The 19,006-nt window shown below is 58.5% G+C and overlaps 2 protein-coding genes across 3 annotated transcripts; both read left to right on the forward strand.

The window, feature by feature from the left end:
• Positions 1-66: 66 nt before the first annotated feature.
• Positions 67-17,829, forward strand: RAD21L1 (RAD21 cohesin complex component like 1). 2 transcript variants are annotated; one of them, XM_068150258.1, is made up of 14 exons: positions 67-460; positions 2,650-2,867; positions 4,303-4,432; positions 6,254-6,353; positions 8,392-8,498; positions 8,852-9,037; positions 9,857-9,958; positions 10,803-10,922; positions 12,986-13,215; positions 13,961-14,063; positions 14,852-14,988; positions 15,735-15,821; positions 16,620-16,697; positions 17,244-17,829. In XM_068150258.1, the coding sequence occupies exons 2-14, from the start codon at positions 2,724-2,726 to the stop codon at positions 17,430-17,432; spliced, it is 1,713 nt and encodes a 570-aa protein (XP_068006359.1). In that variant the 5' UTR covers positions 67-460; positions 2,650-2,723; the 3' UTR covers positions 17,433-17,829. The 2 variants fall into 2 exon arrangements, with proteins under 2 accessions (XP_068006359.1, XP_068006358.1); XM_068150257.1 differs by having other exon boundaries at positions 68-460; positions 15,732-15,821.
• On the forward strand, positions 353-2,336 carry LOC137447162 (uncharacterized). The gene is made up of 2 exons (XM_068150432.1): positions 353-1,396; positions 2,310-2,336. Exons 1-2 carry the CDS (start codon positions 353-355, stop codon positions 2,334-2,336), a joined length of 1,071 nt encoding a protein of 356 aa, XP_068006533.1.
• Positions 17,830-19,006: the final 1,177 nt, after the last annotated feature.

The raw sequence follows: 19,006 nt of genomic DNA on the forward strand, positions 1-19,006 counted from the left end.
AATGAGGAGAAGGACATGATGGAGAAGAAGAAAAGAAGAAGGGAAAAGAATGAGGAGAAGGAGACGAAGAAGAAGAAGGGAAAAGAATGAGGAGAAGGAGATGAAGGAGAAGAAGAAAAGAAGAAGGAGAAAGAATGAGGAGAAGGAGATGAAGGAGAAGAAGAAAAGAAGAAGGGAAAAGAATGAGGAGAAGGAGATGAAGGAGAAGAAGAAAAGAAGAAGGGAAAAGAATGAGGAGAAGGAGATGAAGGAGAAGAAGAAGGGAAAAGAATGAGGAAAATGAGATGAAGAAGAAAGAAGAAGAAGGGAAAAGCAGAATGAGGCAAAGGAGGTGAAGGAGAAGAAGGGAGAGATGGAGGCGGAGAAGGAGATTGGGAAGGAGATGGCAGAGGAGGAGAAGGAGAAAGAAGAAAGAGGAGGAGCAGAGGCTGTGCAGATGCTCTCCGTGCACCTGCCTGAGGTGAGCAGCGTCGTGCCCCCGGGCAGTGTGCAGCCCCCTGCAGCCCCAGCGAGGCACGGGGGGAGCGGGGGGTCGCTTACACCCGCCCGGGGGGGGTCTCCGGTGTGCCGAGCCGAGCCGTGCCGAGCCGCTGGGCGCACACAGGGACCCTCCAAGCCCCGCGACCCCGCCGCCCCCGGGGCCTGCAAAGACACCGGGGGGTGTGGGGGGTGTGCTTCTCCCGCCGATCTCGGGGGTGCTGCTGGTCTCCGAGCCCCGGACCCCCCCCCCCCGGCTCCCCCCACCCCCCCGGCCCGCGCTCCCGCCGGCGCGCGCCGCCCCCGCGCCCTTGGCGGGAAGGCTCAGGGAGGGTCCCGCAGCCGCCCCCGGAGCCGCCCCCGGAGCCCTCCGCCCCCAGTGCCCTCCGCCCCCAGTGCCCTCCGCCCCCAGTGCCCTCCGCCCCCGGAGCCCTCCGCCCCCAGTGCCCTCCGCCCCCAGTGCCCTCCGCCCCCAGTGCCCTCCGCCCCCAGTGCCCTCCGCCCCCGGAGCCCTCCGCCCCCAGTGCCCTCCGCCCCCAGTGCCCTCCGCCCCCGGAGCCCTCCGCCCCCGGAGCCCTCCGCCCCCAGTGCCCTCCGCCCCCAGTGCCCTCCGCCCCCGGAGCCCTCCGCCCCCAGTGCCCTCCGCCCCCAGTGCCCTCCGCCCCCGGAGCCCTCCGCCCCCAGTGCCCTCCGCCCCCGGAGCCCTCCGCCCCCGGAGCCCTCCGCCCCCAGTGCCCTCCGCCCCCGGAGCCCTCCGCCCTCAGTGCCCTCCGCCCCCAGTGCCCTCCGCCCCCAGTGCCCTCCGCCCCCGGAGCCCTCCGCCCCCAGTGCCCTCCGCCCCCCGCCTCGGCGCACGACCGACCGCCCCCCCCCCATCCCCTCCGAGCCCACCAGAGCCCCCTGCTGCCCCCAGGCCCCGGTAAATCCCCCCCGTGGCTCCCCCCCCCGGATCCCCTTGCAGCATCCAGCCGGCTCCCTGCTCCCCCCGGCTCCAGCGGAGCCCTCCCTCCCCTCCGGGCCGAGGGGAGCACCCTGGCTCCCCAGCCCCTGCCCTGCCCCCGCGGGGTCCTGCCCAGTCCCCTCTCCTTCCCGGGCCCCACTAAATCCTCTGCCCCTTAGTGCCTGGTTGGGTCCCTCCACCCCCTCAGATCCCTCCCAGTCCCCTCCCAGCCCCCTCAGGGCCTGGCTGCATCCCCTCATCCGCTCTCCCCCCACTAAATCCTCCTGCTCCATTCCCTCAGGGCCCAGCAAATCCCCTCAGGGCCTGGCTGGGCTCCCTCAGCATCCCCCTGGGCTCCCTCAGCATCCCCCTGGCTCCCTCAGCATCCCCCTGGGCTCCCTCAGCATCCCCCTGGCTCCCTCAGCATCCCTCTGGCTCCCCTCAGCATCCCCCTGGCTCCCTCAGCATCCCCCTGGCTCCCCTCAGCATCCCCCTGGGCTCCCTCAGCATCCCCCTGGCTCCCCTCAGCATCCCCCTGGCTCCCCTCAGCATCCCCCTGGGCCCCCTCAGCATCCCCCTGGCTCCCCTCAGCATCCCCCTGGGCTCCCTCAGCATCCCCCTGGGCCCCCTCAGCATCCCCCTGGCTCCCCTCAGCATCCCCCTGGGCCCCCTCAGCATCCCCCTGGGCTCCCTCAGCATCCCCCTGGGCTCCCTCAGCATCCCCCTGGCTCCCCTCAGCATCCCCCTGGCTCCCCTCAGCATCCCCCTGGGCTCCCTCAGCATCCCCCTGGCTCCCCTCAGCATCCCCCTGGCCCCCTCAGCATCTCCCTGAGCCCCCTCAGCATCCCCCTGGGCTCCCTCAGCATCCCCCTGGGCTCCCTCATCCCCTTAGGTCCTGGTAAATCCTCTCATCCCTTAGGGCTTGGCTGTGTCCCCTCCATCCCCCCAGGCCCCACCACATCTGCCCTGTCTCATCTGCCCTTAGGGTCCCACCAGACTCCCTCAGTGCCTGGCTGGGTCTCTCATCCCCTCACATCCCTCTAAATCCCCCATCCCATCCCTCCAGCACCCAGCTGGGTGCCCCCCACCCCCTCAGGCTCCCACTAAATCCCCCTCAGGTCCTGCCAGACACTCCCCATTCCCTCCCAATCCCCTTACCCCCCTCAGCACCCCCTGGTGCCTTCCACCCCCTCAGCACTCTGCTGAATCCCTCTCCCTGCTTTGTGCCCCAGGACCTTCCTCCCGCTGGGGGAGCAGCCCGAGGAGGTGGCGGTGGGGCCAGGCTGGGACCCCCAGCCCAGGCACCATGTTCTACCTGCATCTGCTCATCAGCAAGAGAGGGCCCCTGGCCAAAATCTGGCTGGCTGCCCACTGGGAGAAGAAGCTCACCAAGGCTCACATATTTGAGTGCAATTTGGAGGCAACAGTGGAGAGGATCATCTCACCAAGGGTAGGGAGGGGTGAGGTGCCTCTGCTGAGGCTCTGGGCTGGAGCTCCCCATCCCCAGCAGGACTGTGGCTGGCATGGAGGCTCCCTGAGCTGCCCCAGCCTGTGGCTCTTTCAAAGGCAGTATCAGATCAGCTCCCCCCTGATGAAAACCTCCAGCCCCTCAAATGGCTCTGGTTCCAACACCTCACTTGTTGAGGTCTCTTCCACCCCAAAGCCTCTGAGAGGTGTCCCTGCCCCTGGCAGGGAGGTTGGAGTAGATGATCCTTAAGGTCCCTTTCCAACCTAAGCCCTCCAATGACTCTATGCTTCTGCCTCCCTCCTGGAGGTCTGTGGCACAGCTTTATGTGCACTGTGAGGAGGTGTTCATAGGATCATAGAGTTGTTTGGGTTGGAAAAGGTCTTTAGGACCATGGAGTCCAAGCCTTCCCCCAGCACTGCCAGGCCACCACCAAGCCATGGCCCTCAGCCCCACAGCTCCACAGCCCCAAAAACCCCTCCAGGGATGGGGACTCCACCACTGCCCTGGGCAGCCTGGGCCAGGCCTGGACAAGCCTCAAGGGGAAGAAATTGTTCCTCTTGTCCAACCTAAACTTCCCCTGGGACAACTTGAGGCCATTTCCTCTTGTCCTATCACTTGTTCCTAGGGAGAAAAGATCCCAACCCCCCCCTGGCTCCAGCCTCCTCTCAGGGAGCTGCAGAGAGCCAGAAGCTCTCCCCCCAGCCTCTTCTGCCCCAGGCTGCACACCCCCAGCTCCCTCAGCTGCTCCTCCCCAGCCCTGCTCTCCAGCCCCTCAGAGTCCACCTTGCAGTGAGTGGCCCAAACCTGAGACTAATGCTGGAGGTGTGGCCTCCCCAGTGCCCGGTGTGGGAGGGACAATCTCTTCCCTGCTTCCACTTTCAGTGGCTTCCTTCCATGGCTCCCATCCTAGCCCTTAGCTAATGAAACCCAAGCAGAGCTCAGGAGAGGCTCTGGGTGGCTGGAGGAGGTGCAGGCAGGAGCAGCCAACTGCCCATGACTCAGTCCTTGGCTTTGCTGTTGCAAATGCATCCAGGGGAAGGGTGAGAAGCATTTGCAGTGTCACTGACCCCATGGCTCAGCAGCTCCAAGGCTTTCAGCTGGGCTGAGCACATTCCCCTGGCCTGGCATTTGGTAGTCACCATTTCATTGCCTGCAGTAAGTGGATCATGGTGAGGCTCAGGACTCGTGGTGCAGTGTGGGAGCAGAAGCAGCCTGAGGTCCCCAGCTCTGAAAATCCCTTTCTGTTGGTGGCTCTCTCTCAACACAAGTCCCTGCTGAGCTTCATGGAGCCCTGGGACTGGTCTGTGCTGCTGCAGCTCTGCTCTCCCTGTGTTGTGTGTTCATTTCAGTGTGGTTTTGGTGCCTTCCCCCCACCCAGACACTAACTCCTGCACACCTGTTTTTTACCTCACCAAAGTTCACACTAGCTCTGAGAACCTCTGGGCACTTGCTCCTGGGAGTGGTGAGGATTTACCACAGGAAAGCCAAGTACCTCTTGGCAGACTGTAGTGAAGCTCTGACTAAAATGAAGACAGCCTTCTGCCCAGGTATGTGCCCAGGGGCTGCTGCACCTCTCCTGTGAGTAACCCACTTGGGATATTGCTGTTCACCTTCTCAGGGGCATTGGCCATGCCAGTGCCTGCCACTGGTCTTCAGCTGGGCTTAATCCATGCCCTGCCAGGCCTCTGACTCCATTCAAAGAGGCAGTGTCTGAAGTGGCCTTCTGAGAAGAAGCTTGAACTCAGCCTCCATTGCTGGCTAATTAACTGTAATTGCTGATGACACCAACAACGTGTCCAACAGTGTGGCAGTGCCAGGTCTGGCTGTGTGGTTGAGCTCTAGCCATGCACCCAGGGAGAGGGGAGCAGGGATGGCTGGGTCCTGTTCCAGCAGGCTGTGTGCCTGTCCTGCTAAGGGGAGGCACTGTTGCCTCACAAAAGGAGAGAAGCAGGACACCAGCTTCTGTGGCCAGCCCTCAGGAGCTTTGTGACCTGAGCTGTCTGCAGAATGCTCAATATCTGCTCTGGGATCTTCTCAGTTGGGCAATCAGAGAGGGAGGGGATTCTGCCCCTCTGCTCTGCTCTGCTGGGACCCCCCCCTGCAGTGCTGGGGCAGCTCTGGAGCCCTCAGCACAGCACAGACAGGGACCTGGTGGAGCAGGGCCAGAGGAGGCCACAGCAGTGCTGGCAGGGCTGGGAGCCCTCTGCTGTGAGCCAGGCTGAGAGAGCTGGCCTTGGGCAGCCTGGAGAGGAGAAGGCTCCAGGGACACCTTCTGGAGGCCTTGCAGTGCTTAAGAAGGGCAATCAGAAAGCTGGGGACAGATTTTGATCACAGACTGTTTGGTCTGGACAAGGGGGGATGGTTTGAACTCCAAGAGGGAGATTGAGGCTGGAGAGAAGAGAGAAATGTTTGGTGCTGAGGGTGGGGAGAGCCTGGCCCAGGCTGCCCAGGGAGCTGGGAGCTGCCCCATGCCTGGCACCACTGCAGCTCAGGCTGGTTGGGGCTGGGAGCAGCCTGCTCTGGTTGGGGATGTCCCTGCTGGCCACAGGGGGGTTTGGACCTGATGACCTTGAAAGGTCTCTTCCCCTCCCCAAACCAATCAGAGGTTCTATAAATCATTCTCAATCTATCAGTTGTGATGAATAGTTAGTTAATCCTTGTAAACAAGTGGGGCAGACCCCAGCAGTGCAGGGCAGTGCCACAGCTTGCCACACACCCTGCAGCTGCCCAGAGAGGGCTGTGCAGCACAAGAGCAAGGCACAGCTGCAGCAGGAGACTCCAGCTCCATGTGGGGGGGTGGAAATCTTGGCAAAGAGAGCCAGTTCCAGGGGAGGGTGTCCAGAGCTGCTCTGGAGTCTCCCCCAGCAGCAGGGACAATCCAGACTGCTCTGCCTTAGAACTGAGCCCAGCTTGGTGTGAAAGGCTGAAGCAGATGACCTTCAGCACTGCCTTCTGCCTCTGCCTGCTCCAGGGTGCTGTGGGTATGTGCAGCCTCACTGTATAATGCTTTGATGCTGGGGAACAGCATCAGGCAGAGGCTGGGCAGAGGAGGGGCAGGCAATCATTCATCTGCAGAGGGCTGGCAGAATCCAGGCTGGATGCCAGCAGGGAGAGTCTTGCAGGGGCTCAGTGTGCCTGTGCCCAAGCCCCCAGGTGGCTGCAGCATTTCAGGTCCTTCTGGAGCTTGTCTGTAAAACAAAATCCCTGGGAAAGAAAGGTTTGGATCCCACTGTGGCCTAAGCTTTCCACTCTCTGCTCTTGCAAACAGCAGCAGACCTTCCTGGCAGCTGTGTAGCCTTGTTAGACCTCCCTGGGAGAACATGGCCTGCTCTTATTGGTGCTTACTTTATGCTTTCTGCTTCTTTTAGGCCTTGTTGACCTTCCAGAAGAGAATTTTGAGGCTGCTTATCAATCTGTGACATTGCCAGAGGAGTTCCATGATTTTGAGGCACCACTCCCTGCCCTGAAGTAAATTCTTCTCTGGTTTTCAGTCATTATTTAGCATTTGCAGAGCTGTTCTCTGAGCAGAGGGAATTGTTTGGATTTGGTACCTGAATTCCCCTGAATTCAGCTGTGCTAACAATCCTGTGAAGGACCTCAGAGTGCTGCTGGGCTACAAGCTGTCCATGAGCCAGCAGTGAGCCCTCATGGCCAAGAAGACCAATGGGGTCCTGGGGTGCATGAAGGAGAGTAGGGACAGCAGGACAAGGGAGGCTCTCCCCCTCCTCCTCCTCCTCTACTCTGTCCTGCTGAAGCCAGAGTTGGAGTTCAGCTCTGGGCTCCCCAGGTCAAGAGAGACAGAGAACTGCTGGAGAGAGTCCAGGGGAGGCTGCAGAGCTGCTGAGGGGCCTGGAGCAGCTCTGGGAGGAGCAGAGGCTGAGAGCCCTGGGGCTGAGAGCCTGCAGCAGAGCAGCCCCAGAGGGGAGCTGAGCAATGCTCAGCAAGAGCTAAAGGAGCTGTGGGGGGCAAGAGGCTGGGGCCAGGCTCTGCTCAGTGGTGCCCAGGGACAGGCCAAGGAGCAATGGGCACAGAGTGGCAGCCAGGAGGTTCCCTGAGGAGAAAGTTGTTTGGTGTGAGGGAGCAGAGCCCTGGAGCAGGCTGCCCAGAGAGGTTGTGGAGTCTCCTGGTGTGCAGAGCTTCCAACCCCCCCTGGGCACTGTGCCCCTGGGCAGCTGCTGTGGGTGCCCTGCTGGGGCAGGGGGTTTGGACTCCCTTCCAGCTCCCTTCCAGCCCCAACCATGCTGGGATTTGGCAGCTCTGGGAGTTCTGGGTCAGCTTTACAGGGATTGCATGTTTGTAGAACTCCTTGAGATCCATTCAATCCCCAGGGCTTTGCAGTGAGGCCATGAGCTGAGCTGAACATCCAGGGTTGGAAAGGAGCTGAGGAAAGGCTGCAAACCTCTGACCCCAAACCTCTGACCCCAAACCTCTGACCCCAAACCTCTGACCCCAAACCTCTGACCCCAGGAGCTTTCTTCTTTTATTTCTTATTTCTATTTCTTTGTCTGTCTTCCTCTTTCTGTTTCTTATTTGTATTATTAATCTTTTTCCTTCTCTTCTCTTTCCTTCTCCTCTCTCTTTCCTTCTCCTCTCTCTTTCCTTCTCCTCTCTCTTTCCTACTCCTCTCTTTCCTTCTCCTCTCTCTTTCCTTCTCCTCTCTCTTTCCTTCTCCTCTCTCTTTCCTTCTCCTCTCTCTTTCCTTCTCCTCTCTCTTTCCTTCTCCTCTCTCTTTCCTTCTCCTCTCTCTTTCCTTCTCCTCTCTCTTTCCTTCTCCTCTCTCTTTCCTTCTCCTCTCTCCTTCTCCCCTCTCTCTCCTTCTCCCCTCTCTCTCCTTCTCCCCTCTCTCTCCTTCTCCCCTCTCTCTCCTTCTTCCCTTTCTCTCCTTCTCCCCTTTCTCTCCTTCCTCTCTTTCCTTCTTCTGTTATTATTTACATTTATGTTTAAAACCATAGATCCAGACAGCCCTGGGTAACTCTCTCAGTCTTGCCCTGTTCCATTGTGTGACCATCTAATTTCTGCTCCAGTGCTCCTTGGGGCCAGCCTGCTTTATCAGCAGCACTCAGCTTGGCTCCTGATGAAAAGCCAGCCCATTTCTTTGCCTTTTCTGTCACCAATCAGCATTAATGGAGAGAAACTGATAACACCAGGAGGCTGAGACGTGCTTCTGATGGCTCTGGTGGCCCCAAAGGTCCGGGATAAGGGCTTTCCACTGGGGTTTGGGGCTATCAGCTCTGATAAACACACAGCTTCTGGCTTCCACAGCCCTTTTTACTGTTGTTAAAGCTCTTTTAGAGGGAATTCAAAGCAGTGAATTTAACCTTAAATGGCTCCAGCAGGAATAGCTTGGGGAAAGGGCTGTTCCCTGTCCACAGCAGTGAGGATCAGCCTGGGGGCTGCCCATGCTGTAGGAAACAGAAGCTCTTCTGGGGCTTTATGATAAGGATTTGCTCAGAAGCAAATTCTCCTTTTCCACCCTCTCTTTCCTGCCCTGTTTTTCCCCCTTCAGTGCCATCAATGTGGTTGACCATTTCACCTTGAATCAGAGCAGAGCTGAAGACATCACACTCACAGAGGGCTTTGAGAGCAGCCTCATTCTCTGTGGCAGGAGCTTTGGTGAGAGGAGCTGAGAAATCAGAAGCAGTCCACATGGAAAAGTGTGAATTTGATTCCCTCTGTCCCTTCCACCTGTGTAAAAGCTACCACTGAAAGTGCATTTGGCCTGTCCTGGCCTCCCATGCTCAAATGTGGGTTTAAATTTGTCCCTAAATAGCCCAGTGTGATGTTCAGAGACTGAAAACCAGACCCAACACCCTCTGCTTTTTTACTGAACCAGCTGAAATTGTTCATTATTTGTTCCATTGGAGGCCTGGGCTACCTTGCACTTCCCAAACTAGCTGAAAAACATGAGGCAAGAGCTAAGGATGCCTTTCCAAGCCTCCTCAGCAGCAGCAATTGTGTTTCTCCAGATGAAGAACCAGAGGCACTCAGGAAAAAGAGCTTCTTGGACTGCAGCACCTTCACCAGCAGCAACAGCCTGGTGGCTGATCACTGCTCTCTGAGTGCCAATGGAGACAGGTCTGTGCTGCAGGAGGACACCTTTGGCCTTCAGCAGGACTGCTTTGGGGACGAGGAGGATGCTGCTGATATGATTGGTAAGGTTTGCCAGGGGTAAACAGAGTCAGTTTCCCTCCAAATGTTTTATTTCCTCCTTGCAGGAAAGCAAACAAACAGAGAGGGATTGTTGTCAAACAGAAGCTCTCTGGGGCTTGTTAGTTTCATTCACAAAGTCCTTCTGCTTGATACTGCCAAGTCAAGCTCTGTTCAAGGATGAGGAGCCACAGAAGGCCAGAGGGCTTTGGGTGGGACCTTCCAAGGTCACCCAGCCCAAGCTGCAGCCAGAGCAGGCTGCTCAAACCACCTGAGCTGCAGTGGTGCCAGGCATGGGGCAGCTCCCAGCTCCCTGGGCAGCCTGGGCCAGGCTCTCCCCACCCTCAGCACCAAACATTTCTCCCTTCTCTCCACTCTGAATCTCCCTCTCTGAGTTCAAACCATCTCCCCTTGGCCTGTCACAAGAATCCCAGAATGGTTTGGGTTGGAAGGGACCTCCAAAGGCCACCCAGTGCACCCCCTGCCCTCAGCAGGGACATCCTGCCCTGCAGCAGCTTGCTCACAGCCTTCTCCAGCCTCCCCTTGCACAGCTCCAGCCATGAGGCCTCAGCTCCCTCCCTGGGCAACCTGTGGCAGTGCTCCAGCAGCCTCCTGGTGCACAACTTGTTCCTCACATCCAGTCTCAGTCTCCTTTTCTCTCCTTCCAAACCATGATCTTAAAGGTCTCTTCCAACCCCAACCATTCTGTGCCTGCTCAAGCTGAGCTCTTGTTGGCAGAGAGCAAACCTCCACCAAGTAACTGCAGGCTGCCTTGGGCTGCTTTGTGGCTCAGAGGGATTAAGTCTGTGTGTTTTGTGTTGAAGAACTCCTGCTGAGGGATGAGCCAAGTGGCCTGGAGAATGACCTCCTGGATGTGCAGGAAGACTTTCCCCTGCCACAAGAGCCAGCAGAGAACAGCACCACCAGTGAGTCTGGGCAGCCCCTTCCAGCAGCCCCTCTGTTCTTGTGGCAGTGTCCAGCACTGCTCACAGGCAGCTGGCTGTCACAGGTTGTGACTCCTTCCTCTCTTCCTCCTTTTTCTTTTCCCCCTCCCCCTCATACATGAGATAAAATCAGCTACAATGTCATTTGGCCTGGAGGTGCCAGATTTGTTTCCTCAGGACCACTTTTACCTGGCAGCCTCTTGGGCACTTTTGGGTTTTGATCCATCCTGCATCTGGAAAAGGGACAAAGGAGCAGGGCTCAGAGCCTGCTGTGACTTTGAACTGCACCCAGGACCATTCCTGCCTCACATCTTGGTGCCCAATCACTCCTGAGGTGTGACAGCCCAGGAAGCTGCTGTCAGTTCCCTCTTGGCTTTAGACTGGGGGAAGAAGTTAATCTAGGGATGCTGGAGTTATTTTGGTGTCTTGGATCCCTTCAGCTCCATTCCTGCTCTTACCTTGAAACTGGAAGAGCCTGAAGGGAAAGTGTGGCCTCTCCTTTTGTGCTGTCAGAATTCCACCCTGGATTGGGAAAGAGAAATATTGCAATGAAAGACTTCTTCCCCTAAACACTTTCTCTGCCAGTTGGGTGTTTATTTCTGCTCCAGGCCCAGCTCCTCAGCCTGTGCTGCCAGGGAGGGCAGGATGGGGGCTGCAGCAGGGCTGGCTGCTGCTGGTTGAGCTGACTGTGAGATCCCAGGCAGAAATCATTGTCTAGTTATGACCTCTTCTGTCTGATACCAGTCTGTGTCCTCAGGTGGAGAGCTTGTTCCAGCTTGGTTGGGTTGGGTTTGTAATGGGGATCTGTCCCTGGCTTTTCTCACAGTGGAGCCCACTGGCACTGATGGTCACCTGCTGAAGGAGACAGAGCTGCTGCTGAGAGAGGAGGAAGAGCTGCTGCTGAGAGAGGAGGAAGGCTTTGTGCTCCAGCCAGTTGCTGACACAGGTCAGAATGGGACCAGTTCCTTGATGAATGTTTCACATCCCAGCCCAGCAGGGAGGGGCTGGAAGGGAGCTCTGGGGCTCACCCAGGCCAAGCCCTGCTCCAGCAGGGTGAGGCTGGAAGGGGGCTCTGGAGCTCACCCAGGCCAAGCCTGTGCTCCAGCAGGGCACCCACAGCAACCTGCCCAGGGGCACAGTGCCCGGGGGGGTTGGAAGCTCTCCACACCAGGAGACTCCACAACCTCTCTGGGCAGCCTGCTCCAGGGCTCTGCTCCCTCACACCAAACAACTTTCTCCTCAGGGAACCTCCTGGCTGCCACTCTGTGCCCATTGCTCCTTGTGCTGTCCCTGGGCACCACTGAGCAGAGCCTGGCCCCAGCCTCTTGCCCCCCACAGCTCCTTTAGCTCCTGCTGAGCATTGCTCAGCTCCCCTCTGGGGCTGCTCTGCTGCAGGCTCTCAGCCCCAGGGCTCTCAGCCTTTGCTCCTCAGAGCTGCTTCTCAGCATTTCCATAACCTCAGCTGACCTCTCCTCCAGCAGCTCCCTGTCTCTCTTGACCTGGGGACCCACAGCTGGCCACAAAACTCCAGATGTAAAACTCCAGCTGGTGTTAACTGAGGTTTTTCCCCCCTCTCATTAGTGAAAACATTTGCAAACCAGATCATTGCCACCTCAGCTTCTCCCTGCTGCTGCTGCCAGAGCTCAGGCTTAGGCTGACTGTTACCCAAGAGCAGCATCAGGTTGTTCAGCTGCTCTGCCCAGGCCTCTGCTCATGATTTCCTCCTTGCCTCCAGTCAGGCTTTGCTGCTCTGCATCTCCAGCAGCCCCCAGCCTGTGTTCCTGACCTTTCAGCTGCAGGGCTTGGCTTGCCAGTGACCCAGCAGCCCCAGACATCCACCTGCACAGCTCCAGGCCTTTGGTTTGGTCAATGTTTAGCTTCCCCAGGGTTCCTTTTCCTGGGAGTGGGTCTCAGTGCCACCCTGGTGGCTGTCAGCACACAAACAACTTCCTCTGGCCACTACAGCTCAGGCCCCTGGAATTTCCCAGCCTGCCCAAACCAGTTTGTGTCTTTCCTCAGTGCTTGGTAGCTGTACCTCAATTAATTATTAAAGGGTTCCACTGACCAATCAGATACTAATTATGAGGTAATGAAACCTCTTTGCGTACCTCAGCAGCTCCTGGAGCCCTCACACATGCCTGAGGGATGACAGATTGCTTGTGCAGCCCTGGTGGGGTATCTGTGTCCTGTGGGCTATCATGTGTCACAGAGTCAGCCATCTCCTGAGCTCATCCCCAGCAGCAGGGGCAGGGAGGGCATTCTGCTCCTGCTCTGCTCTGCTGAGACCTCCCTGCAGTGCTGGGGCAGCTCTGGAGCCCTCAGCACAAGGACAGGGACCTGCTGGAGCAGGGCCAGAGGAGGCCACAGCAGTGCTGGCAGGGCTGGGAGCCCTCTGCTGTGAGCCAGGCTGAGAGAGTTGGGGTTGTGCAGCCTGCAGAGGAGAAGGCTCCAGGGAGACCTCCTGGTGGCCTTGCAGTGCTCAAAGAGGCTGAGCAGGAAGCTGGGGACAGAGTTTTGATCAGGGCCTGTTGGGACAGGACAAGGGGAGATGGTTTGAGGCTGGAGAGAAGAGAGAAATGTTTGGTGCTGAGGGTGGGGGAGCCTGGCCCAGGCTGCCCAGGGAGCTGGGAGCTGCCCCATGCCTGGCACCACTGCAGCTCAGGTTGTGAGCAACCTGCTCTGGTTGGGGCTGTCCCTGGGGGCTGCAGGGGCTTGGACTGGCTGGGTTTGAAAGGCTCTTCCCAGCCAAAGCTCTCTGTGATTCCATGAAGTCCCAGCAGCCATCTCTGCCATCACCAGCTCCATGGGAATGGCCTGGACAGGAGGACACTGTGTGAAAACTCCTGGAGCAGTGGCCCTTGCTCTCTGGTTCCCAGGTCCATGTGGTGCTGCAGGAGGTCAGCAGCCTCTGCACTCCATCCCCAGTGCCTTCACCTGTGGGTCAGTGCTGTGTGAGTAGCCCTCAGGAGGGGCTTTGCTTTTCCTTTTCCCCATTCTTGCTCCATTTAGCTGCCCCCCAGAGGAAGAAAACCAAAAGAAAGAGGAAGCTGCTTGTGGATGTAGTCAAGGAGCTGAGCTGCAGCACAATCTACAACCAGCTGAATGACTGCTCAGACATCCTCACTACCCTAGACCTGGCCCCCCCCTCCAAAAGGACCATGATGTGGAAGGAATGGGGAGGTGTGGACAAGCTCCTGAGCCAGCCTGGGCAGCCTATGGTGCACAGCAAGCTGCAGATGGTAAAGCTCAGCTCCTGGTGTGGGCTGTGGGCGTGGGGCACATCTTGGGGCTACCTGGGAGGGCCTCAGGCTGGGTTTTAGGTGGGCCCCCAGCAAAGCTCAGGTGTGCAGCAGCACTGGCAGGGTTGCTTTGGGACACCAGATGGCTATCACAGAATGGTGAAGGCTGGAAGAGGCCTCTGGAGGTCATTGAGTCCAACCTCTCCCTGCCAGGGCAGGGTCACCCAGAGGAGGGCACCCAGAACACAGCCAGGTGGGTCTGGAATCTCTGCAGAGATGGAGACTCCAGCACCTCTCTGGGCAGCCTGCTCCAGGCCTCCAGCAGCCTTCAGTGACAGAAGTTCCTCCTCATGCTCAGCTGGAGCTTCTCATGGCCCAGTCTGTGCCCCCTGGCCTGTCCCTGGGCACCACTGAGCCAAGCCTGGTGCCACCCTCCTGCCACCCACCCTTGAAGTGTTGATCAGCCTTGATGAGCTGCCCCTCAGGCTGCTCTTCCCCACACTGAACAGCCCAAATCCTCTCAGCCTTTCCCCTCACAGAGAGGCTCAGTCCCCTCAGCACCTCTGCAGCCCTTTGCTGTCCCCTCTCCAGCAGTTCCCTGAGGTCCTCCCTGAGCTGGGCAGCCCAGAACTGCACACAAGGCTCCCCCAGGGCAGAGTAGAGGGGGAGAAGAGCCTCCCTTGAGCAGCTGCCCACCCCCACCTGGATGGAGCCCAGGAGCCCAGTGGCCAATAATTGTTTTCAGCTGTTTGAAAAGTGCTTCAAGAGCCCTGGCTTAAAGATGAGAAGGAAGGAGAGGCAGGGGGAGCCTGGAGTGGAAGACAGCAGGAAGGAGCAGGACACCACAGGTACTGCTTTAACTTGGCTCTTGGAAAGCAAGTGGCTGAGAGGCACTGGCAGGAGGTTGTGTGCAAGGCAAAGCCCCCAGGAGTGAGCTGCTCCTGGCTGCTAAGTGCTCATCCTTGTTCAGGCTGTTCTGGTTTCAGGAGTCTTTGACTGACCTTTGGTTCCTCTGCTGAGAAATGAGATTCACCTCCTGCTGGAGGGAGCCCAGAGGAGGCCACAGAGATGAGCCCAGGGCTGGAGCAGCTCTGCTGGGAGCACAGGCTGAGGGAGCTGGGGGTGGGCAGCCTGCAGAGGGAAGGCTGGGGGGGGACCTCAGAGCTGCTGCCAGGAGCTGAAGGGATCCTGCAGGAAGGCTGCAGAGAGACTTTTCCTGAGGGGGTCAGAGCCAGGCCAAGGGGGAATGGTTTGGAGCTGAGGCAGAGCAGGGTTGGACTGGAGCTGAGGAAGAAGTTCTTCAGCAGGAGGGAGCTGAGACTCTGGCCCAGGCTGCCCAGGGAGGCTGTGGCTGCCTCCTGCCTGGGGGTGCTCAGGGCCATGCTGGATGAGGCCTGGAGCAGCTGAGCCTGGCTGAGAGGTGTCCCTGCTCATGGCAGGGGGTTGGCACTGGGTGATCCTTGAGGTCTCTTCCAAGGCAGACCATTCTATGAACGTGTTGCAGTGTTGCAGCACCCTCACAGAGTGGAGATCACCTCTCCATGCTGACTGGGCTGTGGGGTTTGGGCTGCAATGGAGGTCTCAGGGGCAGGGGCTCTCAGTAACTGCCTCTTTGACCTTGTGTAACTAATAACAGAGATACTGAGTGCAGAAGAGCCAGGTTCCCGTGGGGGCTCAGCTCATCCAGAGCCTGAGAGGACAATGAGGAATGGTTTGGTGATGATGGCACAGCATCCCAGGAATGGAGATGACACCAGCTGTGGAGGAAGCAGAGTGAGCATTTCAGCCCCCTCAGGGGGTTTACTGCCTTCCCTTCCTGCCACTTTTCCTTTTCAGTCATAGATTCTTGGATTGGGTTGGGTTGGAAGGGACCTTGAGGATCACAGAGTCTAAGCCTGACCCCAGCACTGCCAGGGCACCACCAAACCATGGCCCTCAGCACCACAGCTCCATGGCTCTGAAACCCCTCCAGGGATGGGGACTCCACCACTGCCCTGGGCAGCCTGGGCCAGGCCTGGACAGCCCTCAAGGGGCAGAAATTGTTCCTCATGGCCAACCTGAACCTCCCCTGGGGCAGTTTGAGGCTGTTTCCTCTTGTCCTGTCCCTTGTTCCTTGGGAGCAGAGCCCAAGCCCCACCTGGCTCCAGCCTCCTCTCAGGGAGCTGCAGAGAGCAGTGAGGTCTCCCTCAGCCTCCTCTTCCCCAGGCTGCACACCCCCAGCTCCCTCAGCTGCTCCTCCCCAGCCCTGCTCTCCAGGCCCTTCCCCAGTTCTGTTGCCCTTCTCTGGACCTGCTCCAACCCCTCCATGGCCTCCTTGCAGTGAGTGCCCCAAGTGCTCCAGCAGTGTCCTTCCCTTCAGGAGACAAAGACACAGCAGTGCTGAGCAGCTGTTAAATCCCTATGGCAAACCTTCCTGCTGCTCACTCCTCTGAGCAGGGCTCTGGGGCTGAGGGTGTCCTGGTGTGCAGAGGGCCCTGCCTGCTGATGGTCTGCTCTGCTCTGTTCTGCTCTGACAGCAGGAGGCAATGGTCTGCTCTGAGAGCTCCTCGCTGATGAATCTCTCCCCGGGCCAAGCAGCTGAAGCACAGCAAGATGAGTCACCCAGTGTAGGTGCCCAAGGCTCTGCCTTGCTGCAGCACAGAACTCTGAAAGCTTCCAAAGCAGTGCTGCCCTCCCAGCCCCAGCAGGAGCTTGGCTAGGCCAGGACTCTCCTCCCCTTTATCACCAAGTTCCTGACTGCTGTGGCTGGGAAGCTCACCTGGTCCACCCCCCCTGCAGAGACTCAGGGTCACAGCACCACAGAACTCTCTGGCTTGGAGAAGCCCTCTGAGAGCATCCAGTCCCACCAGCACCCCAGCCCCACCATGGCCACCAAACCCTGCCCCCAGGTGCCATGGCCACAGGGTTCTTGAACCCCTCCAGGGATGGAGACTCCACCACCTCCCTGGGCAGCCTGGGCCAGTCCCTGACCACTCCTGCACCAAAGGAACTTTTCCTGGTCTCTAGCCTAAGCCTCCCCCGGCACAGTTCCAGGCCATTGCCTCTCATTCTATCACTTGATAGTAGGGAGCAGAGCCCAAGCCCCACCTGGCTCCAGCCTCATCTCAGGGAGCTGTAGAGAGCAATGAGGTCTCCCTCAGCCTCCTCTTCTCCCACCTCTAACCTTCAGTCAGGCCAGACCCCTTCTCCCTTTCACCATGGAGTCCCAGGCTGCTTTGGGTGGGAAGGGTCCTGGGAAGGGTCCAGTCCAACCCCCTGCTGACAACTGCAACTGGAGCAGGATGTTCAGAGCCCCAAGCCACCTGCCCTGGGCTTGGGGCATCTCCCCCTTCTCTGGGCAGCCTGGGCCAGGCTCTCATTGTCCTGTGTGACTTTTGACACCTTCTGCTCTATTTCTTCTGTAGGAGCTGATGAGGAATGGGAAGGATGGTGAAGAAACAAGGTGGAGCAAAAGGACTCTTCAGCTGCTGAGAACTTTACAGGTACCAGTGCTGGATGTTGTCAGTGGGCTCCAAACCCAGCTGAGGTGGGTTCCAAACCTCACACCACAGCAGCTGTAGCTCACAGCCACCTCCAGCCTGGCTGCAAACACCCCCAGGCATGAGGCTGTCACCACCTCCCTGGGCAGCCTGTGCCAGGCTCTCACCACCCTCCTGGGCAACAACTTCTTCCTCACAGCCAATCTCAATCTCCCCACCTCTAGTTCTGCTCCATCCCTCCCAGTCCTATCCTTCCCTGACACCCTCAAAAGTCCCTCCCCAGCTTTCTTGGAGCCCCCTGCAGATCCTGGAAGGCCACAATGAGGTCTCCTGGGAGCCTTCTCTTCATGGGGTTGGTGTCTGCTGGAGGAGGAGGGCAGCATGGTGGGGTTGGATGTGACCTCTGGAGGTCATCTGCTAAAGCAGGGCCCCCCCAGCAGCCTGCCCAGGAGCACAGTGCCTGAGCTTGGAAGGGGCCTCAAGGCTCACCTGGTGCAAGCTTTGCTGGCAGGAAGCTGCCCTGCCTGATGCTCTCTTTCCCCCCTGCAGCACCTGAGGAGCTCTGGTGCCTCTTCCTTCAGCTTCCAGGAGCTCTGCTGGAGGAGCAGCCGCAAAGAAGCTGCAGCCAGGTTCTCCCTGCTCCTGGTGCTGAAGAAGTGCTCAGTCATCCAGCTGAGGCAGAGCTCTCCCTTTGCTGACATCACAGTCACCCCTGGCCCCATGTTTGATGCTCACTGAAGCCAGGGCCAGAGAAGCTGAGAAAAAGAAACCTTTGACTCCATTTTCCAGCTCCCTCCCCCCTCAAAAAAGTTCCTTGGAACCTCTCCCAAGCTCCAAGGCCCAGGCTCAGGCCTTGGTGCTGCTCCCTGAGCTGCTCAGTTTGAGCCTTGCCCCAGCTCAGGCCTTGGTGCTGCTCCCTGAGCTGCTCAGTTTGAGCCTTGCCCCAGCTCAGGCCTTGGTGCTGCTCCCTGAGCTGCTCAGTTTGAGCCTTGCCCCAGCTCAGGCCTTGGTGCTGCCCCCTGAGCTGCTCAGTTTGAGCCTTGCCCCAGCTCAGGCCTTGGTGCTGCCCCCTGAGCTGCTCACCTCTGTGTTTCAGTTTAGGTTGATGTGAGAAGTTCATTGTTGTGTTAATAAATTCCTGCTAAAACACAGATTTGGGGTTTGGGTTTGTTTTATACATCCTGAGGGCTCAGGAAACCCTGAGGAGGGAGGGTTGAGAGGAGGGGAAAAAAAGCTTTTAAAAGGGCTGAAAACTCTGCATGGGGTGGGCAGGCTTGGGGTTGGGGCTGGGTTGGGTGCTCCTGGGGGAGGTTTCTGTTGCTTTCATTTCCCAGGGGGTTGCTAAAATCAGGGAGAAGCAGCCAAGGTCCTTGGGGAGTTGCTTTTCAAGGGGATGAGGGATGGGGAAGTGACCCTGGTGGGGGACAGTGTTTCCAGTGGCTGCAGAGGAAATGCTGTTCTCCTTTCTCCAAGTGAATGCTCTAACCACCAGTGGCTCCTTCCTTTTGGGGCCAGAAGTGAGAGGTTTTATGTTCAGGACCTGGGTCCCACCCCAGGATGAGGCAAGATTCTGGCTCTGCACATCAAGATCTCTGCACTGAGGAGGGAAAACCTCTCCCAGGTTCTCTTCAGCTTGGGATGCCTCCAGTGAGCCTCTTCTCCCAGAGCTGGGGGAAAGGGAGCTCTGGAGAGGGAAGGAAACCTTTTTTTGCCCCCAAACCCACCCAGCATGAGCCTGCAGCTCCCAGCAGAGCTGCTGCCTGCCCTCGGCCGCCGCTGCCAGGCGCTCAGACGCAGCAAGTGCTTCGTGTTCCCACCGCGGAGCACAGCCCTGCCTCGGCTCTGCCGGCAGCGAGGGAACAAAGGCAGCCTGGAGGCGGGAGGGAACAGAGGAGAGGCAGGATGAATCCAGGCTGAAAATGGAATAAATGAGGTACCAATCCTGCAGGAAATCAGCCTGGGAAGGGACTATTTACAGAGCAGGTTTGTCAGAGCCCCAAAATAACCGCGGGGGAGCTGCCGCCGGAGCCTGCGAGGAGCAGGGAGCTGCTTGTCCCTGTGTGTGCTGTGGGATGGGGCCTGGGTCTGACCTCCAGCAGCTCTGCCCTGCTGCTGGGCTCAGGGCAGAAGGATCTGGGAGTGCTGGTGGGCTACAAGCTGTCCATGAGCCAGCAGTGAGCCCTCATGGCCAAGAAGGCAAATGGGGTCCTGGGGTGCATGAAGGAGAGTGTGGCCAGCAGGACAAGGGAGGCTCTCCCCCTCCTCCTCCTCCTCTACTCTGTCCTGCTGAAGCCAGAGTTGGAGTACTGGGT

This window comes from Melanerpes formicivorus, unplaced genomic scaffold (assembly GCF_026170545.1).
Source record: "Melanerpes formicivorus ecotype bairdi unplaced genomic scaffold, bMelFor1.0.p_v2 SCAF_19, whole genome shotgun sequence".
NCBI classification, from domain to species: domain Eukaryota; kingdom Metazoa; phylum Chordata; class Aves; order Piciformes; family Picidae; genus Melanerpes; species Melanerpes formicivorus.